This window comes from Delphinus delphis, chromosome 3 (assembly GCF_949987515.2).
Source record: "Delphinus delphis chromosome 3, mDelDel1.2, whole genome shotgun sequence".
NCBI classification, from domain to species: Eukaryota; Metazoa; Chordata; class Mammalia; order Artiodactyla; family Delphinidae; genus Delphinus; species Delphinus delphis.
In genome coordinates this window covers 85361668-85382944 of record NC_082685.1, presented here as the reverse complement: position 1 = coordinate 85382944, position 21277 = coordinate 85361668, and the positions used below count along the sequence as shown (strand labels likewise).

Here is a 21277-nt window from a genome sequence, read left to right as displayed (position 1 = left end):
GAAATGGAAATAAAAACAAAAATAAACAAATGGGACCTAATGAAACTTAAAAGCTTTTACACAGCAAAGGAAACCATAAACAAGACCATGGTTCTGAAGAACCTAGGGGCAGGACAGGAATAAAGACGCAGATGTAGAGAATAGACTTGAGGACACGGGGAGGGGGAAGGGTAACCTGGGACAAAGTGAGAGAGTGGCATGGACTTATACATACTACCATATGTAAAATAGATAGGTAGTGGGAAGCAGCTGCATAGCACAGGGAGATCAGCTCGGTGCTTTGTGACCATCTAGCGGGGTGGGATAGGGAAGATGGGAGGGAGATACAAGAGGGAGGAGATATGGGATATATGTATAGCTGATTCACTTTGTTATAAAGCAGAAACTAACACACCATTGTAAAGCAATTATACTCCAATAAAGATGTTAAAAAAATGCTATGAAACATGTCATTTGGCATTAACTAAAATTGCTTTTAAAGGATCATTTAAATGAAGAAATTATTTCTATATGAAAAGCAGAGAAATTTAAGAAGTTATCTGCACATAATCCAGTAAACGATTTGGAGTGAGGAGATTATAGTTCCAGTTTTGTTAATTAATTAAAACCTGTTGGGCTCAATTTTCTCATCTATTAAAAAAGTAATATTTCTGCTTCCTTCATAAGCTTTTGGTAATAATTTAGAAGGAGAGTATAGGAAAAAATTTTAACTCATGAAGAATTATATACAGTTCTGAAATAATTAAGAAAACATTTATTGAATACATGAATACACAATATCAATGAGAGTCTCTATCTTCCAGCTAGGGAATGTTTAATCATAGAATATAACTGATATTTGGTGGCAGCACAACAAAGTTATAGTGAATAAGCACATTAAACCTATTAAGTTCTATAACTATATAATTAGATCTCATGGGGTAGCTGCTTTGCGACATTGTTTTTTTACACACAGATGGACAAACATGGTTATCATGGGATTCAGTTACCTTTGTTTAAGCTTTGACAACCGGGAAAATCCAACAAAGCTTTCTAGTAATAAATACTACTAAGTATATCACTGACCTATGAGTGGTTATCCAAGAGATATTTAACACTGAATCTATACCATATGGTTATTCACAGACAGTGTGAACCTGAGGGTTTCCTAGCCGCAGTTTCCACATCTCTAGGCTTGAATACTAACAGTCCATATCTAAGGGGATTAAATGAATAATGCCCCACAGAAAATATCCAATAAATGGTAACTATTCTATTATATTATTATGAAAATGTACACTTGACTTCTGTCAATTGAACTGGGTACTTGATTAGTAGTTAAAACCCAAAGTAGTGTTTCCTTTTATATATGTTAAGTGAAGTTGTTACCATGGGAATGGTGAATAAGACAGGAAAAGTCTAGATGAAAGTTGGAACTTACCCTGAATTTTCAACTAGAATATTTTCATAAGGTTTCTTCAAAATTTGCCTGTGTGTGCACGTAATCACTTTGGATGATTTCTGCTCTTTCTTTAGATTAACCAATGCATACAAACTCATCCATTCAGACACCTGCTCTTGCTCTGAGTCTTTCCTAAGGCTGTACTACCTCAAATGCCCTTGCTTCTCATATCTGTCCTCCCATGCCTCCTCCAACAAAAATCCTTCCCCAAAGATTTCAGCCTCTTATGACCTTGTCCTCCTGAGCCCCTACATCTTGTAGGGCCTATTTGTTAAAAAAAAAAATTGACACCATCATGTTGCTTAATAGGTTGGAAAACATTTTCACTGCTTATGTCTTCTTTCTCTATGTAAGCGTAGATACTTCTCACCCATCTCTGTATTCTCCTCAGCACCCAGCTAGTACACATACAGTAAACATTTGCTGAATGAAACAAAAATGGAACTGGTCCAGTATAAATCCCAGGATTAGAAAGAAATTTAAACATTATGTACGTCAATTCCTTACCTAGTGCTTCCATCTTTCCATATTCTTTTCGAGAGATTGTCTCGGTGTGAATAACTCTTGTAATAGAGGACTCATTACCACTCAAAATTTCTATTTTTAAGAAGTTTTAAACATTAGAAGATTGTTTATTTTGTGGGATACTAGAAATTTAGTATTATTGCAGTTATCTTGGTGTTTATTGTAGTCCCCTTTAGATCTACTCATTGCTGATACAATACTGATAATGGTCAATAATGACACTATTTATATTACAGCATATTTCAAGGAAAACAAATGCTTAGTCTGCATACTTAAGGGTACTAAGCAGTGGGGGTTAAAAATAGGAACTCCAAAAAATTACTTTTCATGTGATTTGGGATAAATTTCTTTTATCTGTAACAGGACTCCTTCATAAGATTAACAGTAAAACAGCTAATTAATACTAAAATCAAACACTCTATTTTAGAAATGCTAAAAGCAGTTGAGAGAAGGAAAGTGGGAAAGTTAATATTTTAGCTAGTGATTCGGTTGTATATGGAAATAGAGTATTTGGCTATAAAAATTAATAAACTAAATAATTTGCAGCAACAATATTCATGTATTTGGAGGTGTAAGAAAGTTCAGGGGCAAGCACAGAAACCGGTCCATTCGTCTTTTACATGTAAGTTAGAAGATTCCTTAGTCAAAAAAAAAAGAACCCTATTATATAGGAAGCTAGAGATGGCCTTTGAATTGGTTATGGGAGACTTTTCTTAAAATAAATGCCTTAAGGGCTTCCCTGGTGGCGCAGTGGTTAAGAATCCGCCTGTCAATGCAGGGGACAGGGGTTCGAGCCCTGGTCTGGGAAGATCTCACATGCCACGGAGCAACCAAGCCCGTGAACCACAACTACTGAGCCTGTGCTCTAGAGCCCGTGAGCCACAACTACTGAAGCCCGCGTGCCTAGAGCCCGTGCTCCGCAACATGAGAAGCCACTGCAATGAGAAGTCTGCACACCGCAATGAAGAGTAGTCCCCGCTTCCTGCAACTAGAGGAAAGCCCACGCGCAGCAACGGACACCTAATGCAGCCAAAAATAAATAAATAAAATAAATAAATTTATTAAAAAAAAAACCAAACGTCTTAAGAAGTGCTTCTCGGGCTTCCCTGGTGGCTCAGTGGTTGACAGTCCACCTGCCGATGCATAGGACACGGGTTCGTGCCCCGGTCCGGGAAGATCCCACATGCCGCGGAGCGGCTGGGCCCGTGAGCCATGGCCACTGAGCCTGCGCGTCCAGAGCCTATGCTCCGCAACGGGAGAGGCCACAACAGTGAGAGGCCCGTGTACCGCAAAAAAAAAAAAAGGAAGTGCTTCTCAATACATTTGAGATGAAAGTCTATTATGAAAAGTCTATTATGATAAGCATGGTTATTGTTCAGTCTTTTATTTCAGGGTTATATAGCTGCAGGCTTAGGATGACCTAGGAAATAGGGAAGAAAGTCAACAATTTCTTTGCTGTTGAGCGGAAAAAAAAAAAAAAAAGCATTTAGAAAACAGTTATAATTAAATACCAATTTTTTGGTTAAAAATCATGACAATTACTGAAAAGAAAGAAAAAAGAGAAAATAACACTTGCTAAGTATAACAGTAGACACATAAATACAATAGTGAGGAATTCCAGGAATGAAAGAATTAGAAGTGGAGAGCAATAACTTTTAAGATGGGCATAAAAACAAGGTGAATTTGCAACAGTAGAAGATTTAGCAATTTAGTACTATTTTGTTAGAAACAATAAAAGCTATCTATATTTAAATGACAGAATGGAGAGAAAGTGAATAATCAACAGTAAACAATAAGACATTCTTTTTGACTTGCAACTGTATTTTCTAAAGTTCTTCTCTGTCACTTTACAACTATTAGAGTTATTCCTGCTGACAAAAGGAGTTGAATCTTACCCAGCAACCTTGGAGCAGTCTGAAATACAATTTGAAAATGAAACAAAACATAAAAGGAAAAGAACCAAGAATTAAATATTAAATGGAACATCACTGTATGTAATGCATACCTAATAATATGAAAAATAAGATGGTGTAAGAAAGAGCAAAATTATTTTTGGTATAAGATTTTTTTCTTGAATAATATATCAGTGTTGGTTTGGCAAGAAAAAAAAAAAAAAAAGAAACACTCCTGATACTAGTATAACCCAGAATGCTTCTTGGGATCTCTTTTTGTTTCTTCAGTGTGCTTATTTTGAAAATGTAACCCAGATCCCAATTTGGATTAACTAATAGCTAAAGAGGTCTGGTATTCCAAGAAGAGGTAGCGAATGTACAACTTATTAATCTTTCAATAGCGTCAGAAGGCCAACAAGGCTGGGGTGAGGCATGGGTTAGACCAAAGCAAAGATTTATGGCTGCTGGCACTCCCTGCCATTCTTCTTGTCTGGAAGAAGATGCATTACCTGTTTTTTCTCTTTCTTTTTAATAAGCAGGCCAGCCCTGTCCTCTGGATCCCAACAGGGTGAAAGCTCCAGGAATGCAGAAACTACATGTCCTGCCTCTAGCACAGAGCCCAGCACATAGTAGGTACTGAATCAATATTTGTTAACAGAATGAATATACATCACGTCTGTCGTGTGGCAGACCAACTGAAATGACATCTCACATGATAACCACTGGAACAAATGACCTCCTTGTCTTGGAAGACCTTTTGCCCAGAGCAATCCAAAAGCTTTTATGGCAAGCCTTGGGGTTAGGTTTAAAAGGCCCAGATCAGGCAGAAGCGCATTGGCAAGCAGAGTAAGGGGCAGTCAAAGACTGTCCTCAGAGAGCAGCCCCAGGGCCTGCGGGAGTGACGGGAGAATGTGGAGCGGCCCAGATGAGCCTGTGGGTTGTCAGAGACTTGTAGGCCCCAGACATCGATGTCAGTAGTTGAGTGTTTACAGTCCTCTTTAATTAAAAGGTTATTTGACAACTTGAGATGGGAAGCAAAAAGATATCCTCTAGAGTGTATTTCAAGGGTCCTGAGGAGTGCTAAATAAAGTCAAAGGAAATGTGATAACAACCCAGAAAGGAACCTGGGTCCTTTTTACAACTGCTCCCTAACACAGGGTCACACTGGTAACCTTCACTACGGAGATGCTAATGGAGATACGGGCTTTATTCATCCATCCCATTTACTATACCACATGTTCTATGCCTTGCAGCTGGAGTAAGACTGGCTCTGACCTCTGTAGGCTTGAATGATACAAGTTGTTTTCCCTTTAATCCTAAGGATACACTGTTCTGAAGGAGGAGAATTTTCAACAGAAAAGTGTTTGAAGGTGAGCAGAAAGGTTGGTTGGAAATTATTAGTTGATAAATTATTATAAGAACAAAAAACAAAAGCATACGGGAAGCCAAGAGAAAATTATCCAAACAAAAATGAAGGTAACATAGAGAAGAGATAGGGAAGAAACCTAAGATAGGGAGACAAATTAAAGATTTTATACTTTTTGCTGCATCTTTCTTTTTATTCCCCACTAATAAGAATCTGGTTTAGATAGCTTAGGTGTGGAAGTCAACTAGGCATGTATAGACTAATACAGGTCAAACTTCTAAATAATGATTCCCATAAACAGAAAGCCACACTTGGAGGAGGAGGGCTAATTCTTCTTCAGAAAAAGAGATGATTCTGTAATTATAAAAACTGCCAATTAGTGAGTGTCCACTATGCCACCAGGCACAACACAGATGTTTTATATTCATTTTCACTACCTTTTATGGTGTGTATTATCATGTGCTTAACAGATGACAAAACTAAGAGGTTAAGTAACTTGCTCAAGGTCACAAAGAAAAGAAGAGGCGAATTCTAACCTACTTCTCTGACTCAGTTTGAGTTTTTTTCCCACGATACTACTTATAACATTTATTTGTTTAGTGACAGAAGAGTGACAATATTAGATTTCTCTTTAGGGAGCAATTTCCCAAGACTGTATTTTCCATTTAGCTGTGCCTGAATTATTGATTTGTTTATAATTGTTATCCTTTACCATAAAGATCTATGTTCAATCTGGGGAATAAGAAACCTATTAGAATGATAGTTTTCTTCATGACAACTGTATCATATATCAATTAAAATGAACATAACTGGGCTTCCCTGGTGGCGCAGTGGTTAAGAACTCGCCTGCCAATTCAGGGGACATGGGTTCGAGCCCTGGTCCGGGAAGATCCCACATGCTGCGGAGCAACTAAGCCTGTGTGCCACAACTACTGAAGCCTGTGCACCTAGAGCCTGTGCTCCACAACAAGAGAAGCCACCGCAATGAGAAGCCCATGCACCACAACAAAGACCCAATGCAGCCAAAAATAAATAAATTAATTAAAAAAAAATGAACATAGCTTCCTAACAGCCTGGGCAGGTGTTGCTAAGTACTATAATACTACACTCAACAACTGTGAGAATCTTGAGAAAAATTACAAATGATAAGCCAGGAGAGCTGCTGTTTCTGAATCAATGCATCCTGCAAAAACACTTCAAAAATCTCAGGATACAGTACTGAATGCATGTACGAACACAGCACCAAAGAAAAAGGAGGTGAGGAGAAGACTAGCTAGAATATGAGCAAAGCAATAGGAAGCAGAATTAGGGAGTAGTCTCTTGAAGGATGAAATTCCCCTGGTATCAGGTGTACATCAAATTTTACAATTTCTAAGTAGCCTCAAAAATCAAAAAGTCCCACAGAGTATGTCTTTAATTATCCAGTTAAAGAAGGAAGAAAGCATCTGCTTTTCCTTCTTAAAATTTATAATTAACACAGGGCAAGGGATCACAGCCTCCCCTAGTAGAGCAATGACCTCCAATAACATGCCGTTTCTCTGGTTACAATGAAGAATCTTTCTTGCTGTCTTTTTGACAAAAATTGTTCACGTGTTATTGGCATGGTACCAGAGGAAAAAAGATGCACTGAGCTGAGTGTTTAGTAACTTCTTTTAATTTTAAAATCAAGTAGCAATTATAGTAAAATCTCATGAACTATTGACCTTTCCCCCTCATCCTCAACTGTGCCCAAACATTTTGAAAAACAGAACCAACAGATGCACAGAGACTTTCATCACAAATCCTTAGAACACCTAAAACCTCACGGAAGAAGGAAGAGAGACTAGGTGGGGCAGAGAGCTTGAAAGCTGGAGGGACTGAGGTATGAAAAAAACCGTGATAGATTTCATGTCTGGGTGGAGGAAGGAAGTCCTCAAAAGTTTCACTTCTACTTCCTCTCAACTAGACTAGATCAGTGGTTCTCAACTTTGGCTGACATTGACAACATTTAGACAGGTTTTATTGCCTGGGCACCACCTCCTAGAAATTCTGATTTAATTAGTCTTGTGTAAGGTCCAGGCATCTGAATGCTTTAGAAACTCCCCAGGTGATCCTAATGTGCAGAGAGGGTTGAGAACCGCTGACCTAAATAATTCAGAGATAGGAATAAATGCAAACCACATGGGCAAAGTTCTAACCGTTTTCACCTCACCAGGAGAAAAAAAATCCTGAGATCTCAAAATATCAGAACCTGAGAATATCACTAAACAATAGCAATAAACAATAGCAATAAACCTTCCTTCCTTCCAAGGAAAGGAAAGGAGGTAGAAGAATTTTGTGTGAATCTTTTCTCTGTCCCACTCCTGTAGGAAAGCAATTTTTCTCAGCAGTATACATTGTGCTAATCATTAGACTAGGTACCAGGTACACACACAGGAGCATGAAGTCAATTCACAAATGAGGAAACAGTCTCAGAGACGCGAAGGAACTTCCCTAAGGCCAAAGAACAAGGAACGAAGACAGAACTCGATCCCAGATCTGTCCCAAGTCCAAAGGTTTTTCTCTTTTCCGTATCTTCTGGAACACTTCTTTGCACTGGCTAACTTAACTGGTACTGGGACAGAGTGTAACTTTAGCAACATTTTCCACTGCAGGACCTTGAAAAGTTCTAAGGAACTTAATCCATAGCTCTCCTGGCAATTAGCAATCTGACATTGACAGCAAACAGGTAAAAGGGAGAAATATAAAGTAAGGTTGGAGGGGCAGGTAGGAGACTAATGGTAAAGGATCTTGAATGCCAAGTAAAGAGTTTGCAACGTATGAATGTACTAGTTAATTAACAAATCTACAGGTATTGAGGATATGCCCTGTGTTGGGCAGAGAGAACACTCTAAGGCCTAGACAATAGGGAGATATTGGAGGTTTTAGAGTTACTGTATCTAAGTGGCAATCTAATACGCCAAACCAGAAAACAAACTACAAGTAAAAAGAAAATATATCAAAACACTCCTTTCTCATGGTATAGTTAGGAAAAAGACAACACCCAGAAACATTATAGATAAATCCATGTAAGACATTTACCATTCTCAAAAAATAAACTTTGAAAAGAAATTAGGGTTTTCAAGCCAAATCCTTTATGTTATTTTTTGTTACAGCTTCCATAGAATTTTTCCAAAGGATGAATTTAGTAGCTGATAAAATACAACTCTCCCACCCAGGGCAGATGGTCAGTATGACATCTTAGGATTGGAGTCGGTTATTAGCATATGTTGGAGTTAACAATAAAAAACGTAATGGATTATTAGTTCCCTTCAAGGCAGAAAGCATATTCTCCAGTTTAAAGGAACAAATTTAAAAATCAGAAAAGAAAAATGGAAACCATTTCAGTCTCCCATAAAGCCAAATAATTAGTTAAAACTCTGTATTTGGATTACATATGCAAATTAATAGGAAAAAATATATAAAGCTGAATGAAAAAGGAAAGGCTAGCTTACTTTTCTTTATTACTCCAATAGGATGATTTCATACTTTTCATATTTTTAAAAAACAACTTGCTTTTCTCCACTTTAAAGGGATATTTAAAATTAAGATAATTTAAACTCTTACAAACAAATGTATACCATTTACTTCCTGTATATCTGAACTTCCTATTGGAAGTTTCCAGCGTTTTAAAGAATTTAAGGCATTAAGAAGGTTGGCATTTGGAATGGCACAAGAATGCATTTTACATGACATTAAGCAAATCAACTCAATGTAATAGTTACTTTATATTTATTATATCAAATATGTAATTATCCTAGTATTTATTTTCATCATACAGCAATTTTAGCCATACTTTTTAATCCTGTGTGTGTATGTGCATGTGCACATATGTGTGTATGATTACATGTGGTGATAAACTGATATACATGTTCATTTTTACTCTGGTTCCATTTTCATGATTTCTTGATTCGGGGGGGTGTGATCAGAGACTACAAGTAAAGATAAAACTCATAGTCTCTATGAGTTAGTAGCTTTTGATTTCTTTTAAAAAAGCTTTCAAAGATCCTGTACCTTTTTATTCTTGAAAATGATTAGGACAATGGCTCATTACATACCATAATCTGTGATTTTACAGGACACCAAATACAGCTCTTTCAGGTTTTGTCCTTCCTTTGCAATGACCTCCACACACCTAAAACACATACAAAAAATGGTGAGTTACACTAATGCGTTTCAAGTTAAATTAGCAAGAGTTTGGCCAGGACTGTAACAGGAAGAGGTCAGCGTTTGATGAATGCCACAGCTCTCTCCTTTCAACAAACCTCTTTCAAGGTGTTTCAGGAAAAGGTATTATATTCCCTGCTTTAAACTCAAGTGCTCTAATACCTAAATGACTTCAATTAAATACATTTATGCCTAGCACATCTTTTAAAACCAAAGTGATGAAAGAGAGATATTCCTGTAAGAGTAGTATTACATTTGGTAATAAAGGATTAGTAAACATGTGCTATATAATGAACATATGTTATTTACATAAAAAATAATGTAATTAAAGTGTAGAATATAGACAGATGGTTATTATAAAAGAATGGTAATATTGCTCATTGTTTAATTATTAATGATGGACTTTGATAACACTGAAGTACACATTTTGTGAAATTTTATTCAAAATAAAAATGTTTTCAAAATCTGTAACACTGATTAAAGATGAAAGAAAAATCGTACACATAAGAACTTTAAAATCTTTTACTTTAAAATGTTTTACTCTTAACATTTTAAATGAATTGTTGCATACATATAGGCCATATTCATAATATAGATATAGATATGTAAGATTTAAAGTCTTTTCTGGTTTCATTTCAGTTAAAAGGTTTTTGAATGGTGTACTCTGCTCTAATGGCCGTAGTGGAACATGTAGTACAGAATTGAATGAACTTTGAACACAATGATTAACAGTGTGGCTCAGTCCCCTGAATTATCAGAAAAACCTGTACAGTCAAACTGACACATTGGCAGATGCATCCTTCAATGCAGCTCCTGTTTTAATCTTTATAAATAACAGTTAAGTAAAAGGGTAAAAGCAAAAAGAGTCATTAACCTTTTCTAGAAAGTAAGGATCAAGTAATTTGATACCTATGTGTGTAATCCATCAAAAAATTACTGAGTATCCATCTCTGTCTTCCAGATATTTTATTTGCTGTCTGGCTTATTTGTAAGTATCTTCATAAAATGTCAGGAAATTTTATACAATTTTACTTCACATAATTTATTACTGAAGGTTAAATTAATTATAGAGAAGACATATTTTTCTTTTAAAAATATTTTTATAGAATATTGTTTTAATGGAATGATAAACATTTCTAAGTTCCTCAGAATAACTGAATAGACATTTTTTTGGCTATTTAAAAAAAAAAAGGTATATGATAAAAATGGGTAAGCTCTTCCATGGTTACAACAGAAAACTTAAAACAGTAACAATGTAATTATGATTGATACAGGTTATTATGAAGGGAAATTTTTAAACCTAATTCCGTGTCATTTCGCTTTACTGTAATATTTGAATAAAGCCATAAGAAAAGGGAAAATAAAACATTACAGGCAACAACCATGTTTTACATATGACTTTAAAAACTAATTTTCACATACTAAGGATAAAATAAAGGCCCTAGATGATTATATTATAAATAGTTAATAAAAAGTCTACTTTCTACTGTATCGAATATGCATAGCTCTCTGTCCTCCTCCATTACCTACCAAAAAAGTTAGCAGATCCAACATTTTGTATGACCACCACAAAATGAAATAAGTTAGTGCAGAAATAATGTTCATATCATTTATTTTGTTCTCATGGTCTTTTCAAATAGTTCAAAACACCTGATTTTACATCTGATTATGGAAAAACTCTAAGCAAATACAATATTCTATTTGTGTTCCTGCCACTTGATTCTATATTAATAGGTATGCTACAAGCACACGAGAACATTAAAGACACACAGAGCAGACTACAGACAGCAAACACAAATTGATTTCAGTGTACAAGCCAGATCAAATGCTATTTCATAGGCAACAAAAACCGGTATTCACATAAAATCAGATAATCAATCACTGGATAAAAACTGTCCTAAAACTGATGAAAGGCCTTGAGCATCAGGTTTCCTCCCTACATGACAGAGAAAGTTATGAATAGATATTACACATATATTTAGCTTACTCAAGGGGCAATAGCCAAGAGAAAACATGTGATTAAGAAATAAAAAACAGTACAGTACATATCTTTTAGAGGAAAAAAAAGAGAAACATAAGAGAAAAGCACTTTGCTTTTACAAAGGATCACCTAGGATTTTTGTTCTTTTGTTTAAATGTTTTTTTAATTAATTAATTAATTATTTAAAAAATAAGGAACGCTTCATGAATTTGTGTGTCATCCTTGCGCAGGGACCATGCTAATCTTCTCTGTATCATTCCAATTTTAGTGTATGTGCTGCCGAAGCAAGCACTTGCTCTGTTTTTAAAAGTCCAGTCACGGGCTTCCCTGGTGGCGCGGTGGTTGGGAGCCCGCCTACCAATGCAAGAGACACGGGTTCGTGCCCCGGTCCGGGAGGATCCCACGTGCCGCGGAGCGGCTGGACCTGTGGGCCGTGGCCGCTGGGCCTGCGCGTCCGGAGCCTGTGCTCCGCAGCGGGAGGCGCCGCAGCGGTGGAGGGCCCACGTACCGCAAAAAGAAAAAAGTTCCGTCACATAAGGTTTTCCGAATACTTTTAATTACCCTGTAATCACAGCCAGTGTGCTAGAAGTTATGCACAACGTAAAACTATTCCGCAAATAGGAATTCACGGAGGAAAAAAAAGTATTCCCTGGAAGATTTTTGGCAAAAATTATTTTTTTAATTTAAATATCACATATTTCATGGATGTGATATTTGAGAAGTCCCAAGTTCTGTGAACCTGGACTGAAACTCAATATCATATTAACACACAAAATTGAGTGGTTCAAATAAATAGGTAAAATAGCTGTTTTTTTGAGAGTTGAAAATGGAAGTGGTTTATATTATCCTGTTACTGCAAATTGGTGAAAATGGAACCCCACATCAGGTCCCTGGCTAGTGTCTTAAGTCCTGTGATTCGTCTAGGCCTACCTAGTTTCCCAGGCAGCTTGTAGTGATAGCAAGTCATGATGAGAGACCACGCTGGTGACTGTCCTTTCCTTCTAAAACTTTTAGAGTCCATTCTAGAATATATTTACAGGAGGTACCCTAACACAAGTCTGTTGACCACATTTACTCTAAATCTACTCTGTTTCAAGAGTCTTGGCTTTAGTTGTGGCCTTTAGTGTATTAACATCAGAGAATTTCCCAGTTCACTGCATAGACTGTATGCAGGCAACAAACAAGGCTTAGTAATTATTTACACCTTGACTACAGGTATTCATGTAAATTTTTAAGGGGTATTAAAAATGATACCCAAAAATGGGAGGAATGTTTGCAAAGTCATGGTCTGTGAGGAGAGTGAAAGAACCAAAGACCACATTTAAAACCTTTGCTTCTCCATCCCCTCTCCTATTCACAGATATCAAATAGGAGAATATGCATTAATCTCAGTGATTAATTATAGTTTTGTCCCTAGGGTAAGCCATGAATTCCTAAACTCAGAATCCAGAATTCAAAATTTTCCCATTATCCCCCTACCCGTCCCCACCATCCCTAAGGATAAACCTCAGAATACCATATGACCAACATTTTCCATGGGTCAGTGCATTCGAAGATTTTCTATTTCATGCATGACAACCTAAGGAATTACGAAACTTGGGAAAAGAACAATATCCTTAGGGAAAGTAATAATCTGTAAGATTATTAAGAACAAATTCATAATATAGGAATATGGCATAGTGGAAAAATGCAGAAGAATATCAAATATTGTTAAAGTAGCCCATGAACATCAAACACAAGCCTACTAAACCACCTTTCTGAGTTCTGAGAAACAAGAGGAGACATGTTTTAACAAGAGTGAATAAAGAATCAGAAGACATACATTCTATTTTCACCTGCATGAAACCACAGAACAACCCCTATCTTCTTCGAAGTCCCACATCATCATTCTTTATAAAAATGAGGGCCTATATGAAAAATTTATCCAAATGAAATGTCCTAGGTTCATTTAAATATATTTTAGTTCATTCTGAATTGCCTCCCCTCAGATTATTTTCTTGCTTTTATGTTTTGGCAGGGTTCTGAAGAGAATTAAAAAATTGCAACCACTGTAAATTCCTGAGTAACAGCTGTTGAGTACATATATGTATAAACTCCGTTAGAACAGTGAAAAGGGCCAGAAAACCTGCTCCAAAGTGTCCAAAGCGTCCAGAATTATTTTTTATAATAATGTGGTTTTATGCTCACTTGCTTTTGATAACGTTCTAAAATGCACCTAAAACATTTGATGAAATATGAAAAACAGTAAAAAGGTACTTTTGTGATCAATATAGGGTTTGTTTTTTTTAAAAAAAGAGAAGGCATTACTTAGTTTCAGTGGAGGGAAAAATCTGTCTCCCTAGCAATAGATTCCTGGTAACCTGATTTATGTGAAGGGTAAAGGTTAATGAATTAAGCTGTGTAAGCTTCAAAACTATCAAAGGAATTCAAAAGAGCCTTGAATTATAGAAAACAATGGCCATTCTACATACATACCAAATTTTTATGTTTTTTGTCTCCAACTCAAAAGCTGGAACATGGCATTAGTGACAATTGAAAAGAACTAATGAGGAAATATGACTACATTGCTTGCAAAGAGGAGTGTCCTAGGAGACCTTGTTACTGTTTGTGATGTGTTTCAAATCCAAATGAAGCTAATTGGAGCTGCCAGACACTGGTTTGCAAATCTCACTTTAAAGGACAGGCTCAATCACCTTAGAGGTGTGAAAAGAAATGTCCCCATTAGAGATGCATTAGTATGTGGCTTGGTGAATTTCTAAATAAACTTTAGGATGTTCTTTCCTAAGTCACTTTTATATTTGAATAATAGATATATCTTCAAGCAGAAGAAAAAATGCAACAAGACAAAAACAACCCCACAGATTTAAAACAAAAAGTATGAACAGTGCTATGAAGTAATTGGCAAATAAGTGCAACGGGGAGCTAAGTACGTTTAAAGTCGAATAAACACGTAGATCAAACGTTAAAACTCCTTAAATACAAACACATCATAAAAGTGATCTATTTGGGGGTTTTAGAAATAGAACTTAATTTTCATCGTTTCCTGAAACTAGACAAACCAACAAGCCACTCTGTGTTATATAGATTGTAAGTGGGTAAAAGCAGAAGAGCCTGCAACACACACACACACACACACACATACACACACACACACACACACACACACACACACACACGAAAAGGAATAAAAAGGATTTACAAGATCTAAAGAGAGAAACAAGGGAGCAAACTTGGTCCAATTCTGTGCTACAAAAGCTCATCCTGACTAACTCATATACGGGTCATTTAAATGATAGCAGAGGTCACCAAAACACAATTTGGCATCTTACACAAAGAATATTGATATTTGATTGATTTTTCTAAAGCCCCAAATCGAGTTTTACTGACGTATAGTCTAATCCCAGTGCAGCAAATGAATGGACATGATTTATAGGTATACCCTGCTTTCAGAATGTGCACTATATAACAGATTTCTATGTTAAAAAAAGATAAATTTACAGTTAAACATTTACAAGATGAATCAATTCAAGAATTTACTAACAGTACCTTTCCTGTTATATGTGAATATAATTTCATTTATCAACATTCCATTCATAGGTACTTTTTTTAGTAACACGACACCTTAACATTACATAGCATTCAGTGGTTATTTTTATCTTTAACTTAAAGAAATGTACATAATGACAAATGAAAGCCTATTTTGAGAAAGTGATACATGGCATCATATTGATACGTTGAGCACCCTTTGTATTTCATGGTATACTTTCTTGTAAACGTTCTTCTATTCCATCCCTTTAACAGCACAGTATCAAATGTATGCTTAAGTCAATTTTTCATGCAAACATCTAAAGATAATCTCATAAAAGAGATGTTCACTGCAAGAGAGATTTTTTTAAAAGGATGACTTGCAATTAAAATGCTAAAGTGTTCACTCAAAACACAATATGTCTCAGGGGCAAAGACTAGGAGTGACATGCAAAATGTCACCAGCTCCACCAGTTACAATTCTCTTGGGATATTCATTAAGTTCTCACTTACCAAATGTTATTCTCTGGAAAGCCAAAATCTGATTAGTGAATCCAAGATTAATTTAGGTAGCTGCTACTTAAACAGTGGAAAACTGATGCCCATTTTGTCACACAGAGATAGTGAAAGATTACACAATGAGTAGAGTGTTTGGTTTGTTTGTTTTTAATAAGATGTACCACAATAAATGGCCTGAGATGTTATTGAAACGTAAATTCTATGGGTTTACATCTCTGCCAACAGAGGTGTTACACCTTTGGAAGAGGTAGAGCAGATGTTGTCATCTGCTGATTCTGTTTGGACCACCTTTCCCTGACAGTCTCTAGCATTAGGTAGGTTTCCTAACTGGAGAGTAAGTAGGAGTCAGCACTGAAAAAGGAGTAATACAACAGTAAAATAATATTTTCTAACATATTTAGGAGTGACCATCACAAACCAGCTCTTACGGGAATATTTTATTCCTTTATTTATATAGAAAAACATGTTTAATGTAATTTGAATGTTTCTTAGAGAACTTTAAAAATGTTTTTCAAATAGAATAAAGCCTGCAGTATTTTTTTAAATGCACATTTTCCTTAAGTTACTAAGAAACAAAATGGTTAAATGTTTTTCCAAAGCAAGGGGGCAGGGGAGAGGAAACCAAACTAACACATTTGGATAAACTTGGTTCTGGCTTTAATATTTCAGATACATTTATCCAAAAGTCTTGTTTTTAATTTTAGCCATTGATCCATCCTTTTACCACAGCTACACTAAACCATTATATAATAACTTGAGCTAACTTTTTCTAAGCGTGCCTCCGAGTATGTAAGAAGCAGAAAAAAAGATTCTAAGCTATTTCTGATTTATTTATTTCAACAAGGTTTTATTAAGTGCAAATTATGTGTTAGAAAAGTTAAAAGATCTAATCAGAAAGCCACATTATTATAAAATGATACCCATAATACTTATAACCTTGATAGATCAACTACTATTTATTTTTGCTGCTATGGCTGATATTAATGTTCATACCCAGCAGCAGAAAAAGCATATCACTGTCTCTATATCTACTGAAAATCAACTGAAAAGAGTCATGTTTCAGGACTGAAGGAAATGCTAGAAAGAAAGGGAAGGGGAAAATTTAAAGGTAAGACTTCCTAATTCAGCAGTTTAGTCATTCTTCAATGGAAAAAAAAATGTAGTTATTTTGAAATAGGAAAAGTTAAGAAATCTCTTCCATCCTTAAAGGTTTTTGGGGTTCCATCAATTTATAGCCAATATCTCTGGGGGAATCCAGGCATTGCACAATGTTGATACAGTTAAGACTGGTGCTATCTTTATGGCATTCTGGCATATTTTAAGATAGAGGGTGGAAGAGAAGATTTTATTATCCTACATGTAACAAAAATTTACCGTCTGGAAGCAAAAGCCCAGGCTCTGAAAAAAAAAAAAAACAGGAATATAAAAACATATAAAACTATGGTCCAGTTCAGTGAATTGTGATCCATCAGAGGCCATTCCTTTTCTGAAAAACAAGCAGGCAAAATTCTGGCAAGTTCCAACTCCTACCCCATCCTACAATAATAAATAAGAACTTTAATGGTAAAGCTAGAAATATTTCAGAGACTTGTTAGGCTTCCAAACAGCTAACATGAAATTTAGATGGAATATTAAACATACAATTGATGATAATCTCCCTGCCCATCTCCACCCCCATTACACTTACTGCTTTAAGTATTGATGAGAAAGTCTCAATTCAACAGACATCATATATTTTAAGCTCACCTTTAATTTAAAATGGACAAGAGAAAATTATTTTAGTGGACTATAAAAATATACTGAAGATGAGATTTCAGGCATTATTCAGGAAAGAGTTAAGTACTTCCTTACCCGAAGACGCCACAAGTCGGCTTTGTAGTGACTAATTACCTCTTTAACCTCTGTACTGGGGGAGCTGGCCTGTGCTTCAATACCAGTTTTGTGATAGAGCCAAAGACTGATGTTCAACGGAGACCTCCCATGACCTGTGTAGCCAAGGAGTTAACTCAGACAAGATGCTGACAAAAGGTTTCCTTCTCACTTGGGAAGGCACAGAATCTCTTTTTGGATAAGCCAAATTCTCAGAAGACTATAAAACACAGCAGTAAAGACAATTATAAAAGTCAAAAGAATGGTTTCACTTTAGCTAACAATGATTCCCAACATCCCAATGTACCACTCAAAATTTTGTTTGAGAATGGTTTTAGCAATATGAAAAAACTATATTTGTAAAATGCAATGAAGAGGGCACCTAATTTGATATCTTTGAAAGCTTATAATTAGATAGCTGTAGTAGGACACAAAGAAAGCAGGTCAACATTCTCCGTTCCAAATGTTTCCCACATGCTTCAAGCATTCATATTCAGGAAGCCTGCACTTTGTCACTAATTCTTAAGCTTAGCAAATTTCTGGCCCAATCAAAAGCCAATAAAAGAATTTTTACAGGTGATTTTAAGTACAATTATAAAAAACTAATTAATCATGTAATTGAGAGAAGAAAATGGTGAAGGCTTCTTATTAGTTTCTGAAAAAGAAAGTATGAGGAAGGAGTTCTAGGTTAGGGAGTGGGAAAAGTATAGGCAGTAGGAATAAAGTTATCCACATATTCATTCAGAAAGACCAAAGGAGAAAGATCACATGGCACTGAAGAAGACAAGGACACTACATAAACTTGACCTTATTGATGCTTAGCTAGATTGAACTCTGAACGCTTTGAGGCTTAAGGGTCATCACTGCTGAATTCATAAAACCTACTTCCAAAGCTCCGGGACTCCCATTACCTTATTCCTATTTTCTTCCATATCATTACATATTAATGTCATGTCAGGGGTGAAATAATCTTTGCTCTAACATTTACAGGTAAGAGAGGCAGCGGGTCACCTTTAGTTGTTTTGGTACATTATGCTTACACGGAAAGATAACTTTCTCACTTAGTAAAAAGAAATAACATTTACAGTTCTTTAAAAATAAAAACGAAAGAAACAATTCATATATTTCTACAAACTACAATAAGGGACATTAACCAAGAATCCTCTTATGAAAAGTATGCAGTTTACATTTTTAATCCCAAAGGAAGAATGACAACTGATTTCAGTTAATTTTTATTTATCTGAAGGATGGAGAAACAAAGGCCTCCCCATTTCCTTCTTAAATAATATTCAAGTAAGTGCAATAGAATGAGATTTTAAAATTCCAGAGAAAGGCTATTGAACCTTACTTAGCTTCACCTGGCCAGTTCAATGATACTTGACACTATAAAGTCCATTTGCCTGTAAAATATACTTCTAGAGGATTCTTTCTTAACACTTTAATTTATCCATCAATGACAAGAACTGATTATCAGCAATTTAATTTATATTCAAAGTGCTATGTAGTATAGATGTCCACATGTATATAAATACACTTATAAATACAATTCTTAACACTTTTCCCTTCCCAATCAACAAATAACTAATTGTTGTAAATCAACAAATTATCTCAATCAAAAAATATCTAATTGTTGTAAATGCACATAGTAAAGGAATTTTAGCAGCCTAGCCCCTGAAATGCCATGATCACTAAAATTCAGGTTGCTTTGCTTGAATTAGTCCTCAGTCTATTCCCTATGAAGGGAAAACACATCTCTTTGTTCTTGGAGAAAGTGGTGGAAAGCTAATGAAACCAGTGCTAAGACTGATAGAAACCATAGGGGGGAAGCATTACCCATTTTCTCCTTGCAGAAAGTTGCAAAAGCAAGACAGTAAGTAAGCATGGAGAAAGAAGACAGCACATTTCACAATTTGTTTCAGACAGCGGGTACCTTACAGGCAACATCATGTCTGACAGCCAGCAGGAACAAGCAACACTCCCAACCCCAGTCCTGTTTTATGTTATTTTTAAAAGGTAAATCAGGGCTTCCCTGGTGGCGCAGTGGTTGAGAGTCCGCCTGCTGATGCAGGGGATGCGGGTTCGTGCCCCGGTCCAGGAAGATCCCACATGCTGCGAAGCGGCTGGGCCCGTGAGCCATGGCCGCTGACCCTGCGCGTTCGGAGCCTGTGCTCCGCGACGGGAGAGGCCGCAACAGTGAGAGGCATGTTTCTAAATGCTCCGCTGTTGATTAGTTGTTGATTATTATAGTTACTGTTCTGTCTGCATAATCAACAAACCATGTAGCAAAATGGAGTAACAGTATTAATATTTCTGCTCTACACACAAAACACTTCTCTCATGTACCCAAGTAAATAAAGAAATACATTCTGATATTCTGAGGAAGAAGATTGAGGTGAGGAGAGGGGCAATTGATTGTTTTCTAAGGTTGTTAGTGGAATAAAGAGGCAAGAGCAATGCCAGGTGTTTGAAAGGGACATCAGGTAAATGTGCTTGGAGTCAGTTGTGTGTTCCTATGGTTGGTTACTGGGGGGTACCATGAGTGCTGCCCTGGTAATGATAGAATTTTATAAAAAAATTAAGAGAACAATTTCCTTTTTGTGATCCGTTATTGAAAGGTAAGTGCATGCTCATCAGACACAGGACACTCTTTGGCCATTGGGTAAAATTTGGGGCTTTGGGAAAATTAATGGCAATCCAATGCCACATCATACTTTGAAAAAGGTGAAAGAAAATATAAAGGGTAATAGTATAAGCAAGTCAGTGACCATGATATATACTCAGGGACACATCAGTTGAAATAGTGGCTGTAAAGAGGAAAAAGAAGAAAAACAATATATACAGAACATAACGATATCTATATAAAATAACATTTTATATGTAACATATACAATAATACATTCATATATTTCATAATTACTAAGGAGCCTAAATTCATTTCATCTGTTTACTTATATCCAGCCTTATTTCCCTAGAAATGCATACAAAACTACAAAAGAAATGTTTGAGAGGGGCAAAGAAGGTAGAAAATATGGATAGTAAATAATAAAGTTAGGGATATACTCACCCTGAAGGGATTGATATGATTCATCCTGAAAAGCTTCTACAAATGGAATAAGATTTTGGAATAAACTTTCAAGGAACCAAAGTAAAGAGGGAAGTATGATTATTTATAAGATTCATAATATCAGTGAGTTAAAAAAATCTGATCAAAAGAAGTTACAAAAAGACTAGATAGGCTTGACATATCTCTGGGGAAAGGCTGAAGTTTCAAAAAACTGTTAAAATATTCGGAATCATTTGGAAAATTTCCTCCCATTTCTTAATACCACTGTGGACTTAATTCACATGAAAATGGCCTCTCAAAAAGCTGAAAATTTAAAAGTATATTGCACATGATTAATAATATAATGCAATAATAAAACAGAGATGATATTTAGCTATATCAAAATTTTACTGAAATTTAATGTTTCTTGTACAAAATCAATCAGTCATGGACCGTAGAAATATGCTTCCAATGCTCACATTGTCAAAGTTTTGTATGTGTGTATGTGTAAGACACAGTCCTGGGGTTCGGAATGTAATTGAACTTCTCTAAGTCTTTTCTGTAAAATTCTGGAAATTACAATACCTATCTCCAAGGATTTTGCAAATGTTACATTTCACAATGTTTGCAAAGGTGCTTTTAGTTATTCAACAAACATTTACTAACCCTTACTCTGCCCCTAACTAATGGATACAAAGATGGAAAAGACAAGTCTCTTCCCAAAGGGAATTCACAATCTTGTCAATTTAAACATCTTCCACACAAATAAGACAGGGTTATTTAGGATCGAATAGAATTTTCAAGTACATTTCTTAGAAAACTAGCAATGTGGGACTTTAATAGTTGACATATGCAAGAAAGAAATGTAAGCTCCAATAAGTTCATGTTAAATCGATTTTTTTCCTTAGTAAAAAAATGAATGTAAAGCACA

General features: G+C 35.8%; 1 protein-coding gene and 1 non-coding gene across 5 annotated transcripts in view; both read right to left on the bottom strand.

Moving 5' to 3' along the window:
• The window catches only part of FBXL17 (F-box and leucine rich repeat protein 17), a 471962-nt gene that overhangs the window by 148069 nt on the left and 302616 nt on the right, over window positions 1-21277 (bottom strand). For all 4 annotated transcript variants that reach the window (XM_060009049.1, XM_060009051.1, XM_060009050.1 and 1 more), the window contains one exon: window positions 9301-9377. In XM_060009049.1, coding sequence (XP_059865032.1) covers window positions 9301-9377 — 77 coding nt within the window. The remainder of the gene's footprint in view (window positions 1-9300; window positions 9378-21277) is intronic.
• On the bottom strand, window positions 11576-11682 carry LOC132423810 (U6 spliceosomal RNA). Its single transcript, XR_009519113.1, has one exon. It is a non-coding gene; the product is annotated as a U6 spliceosomal RNA (small nuclear RNA).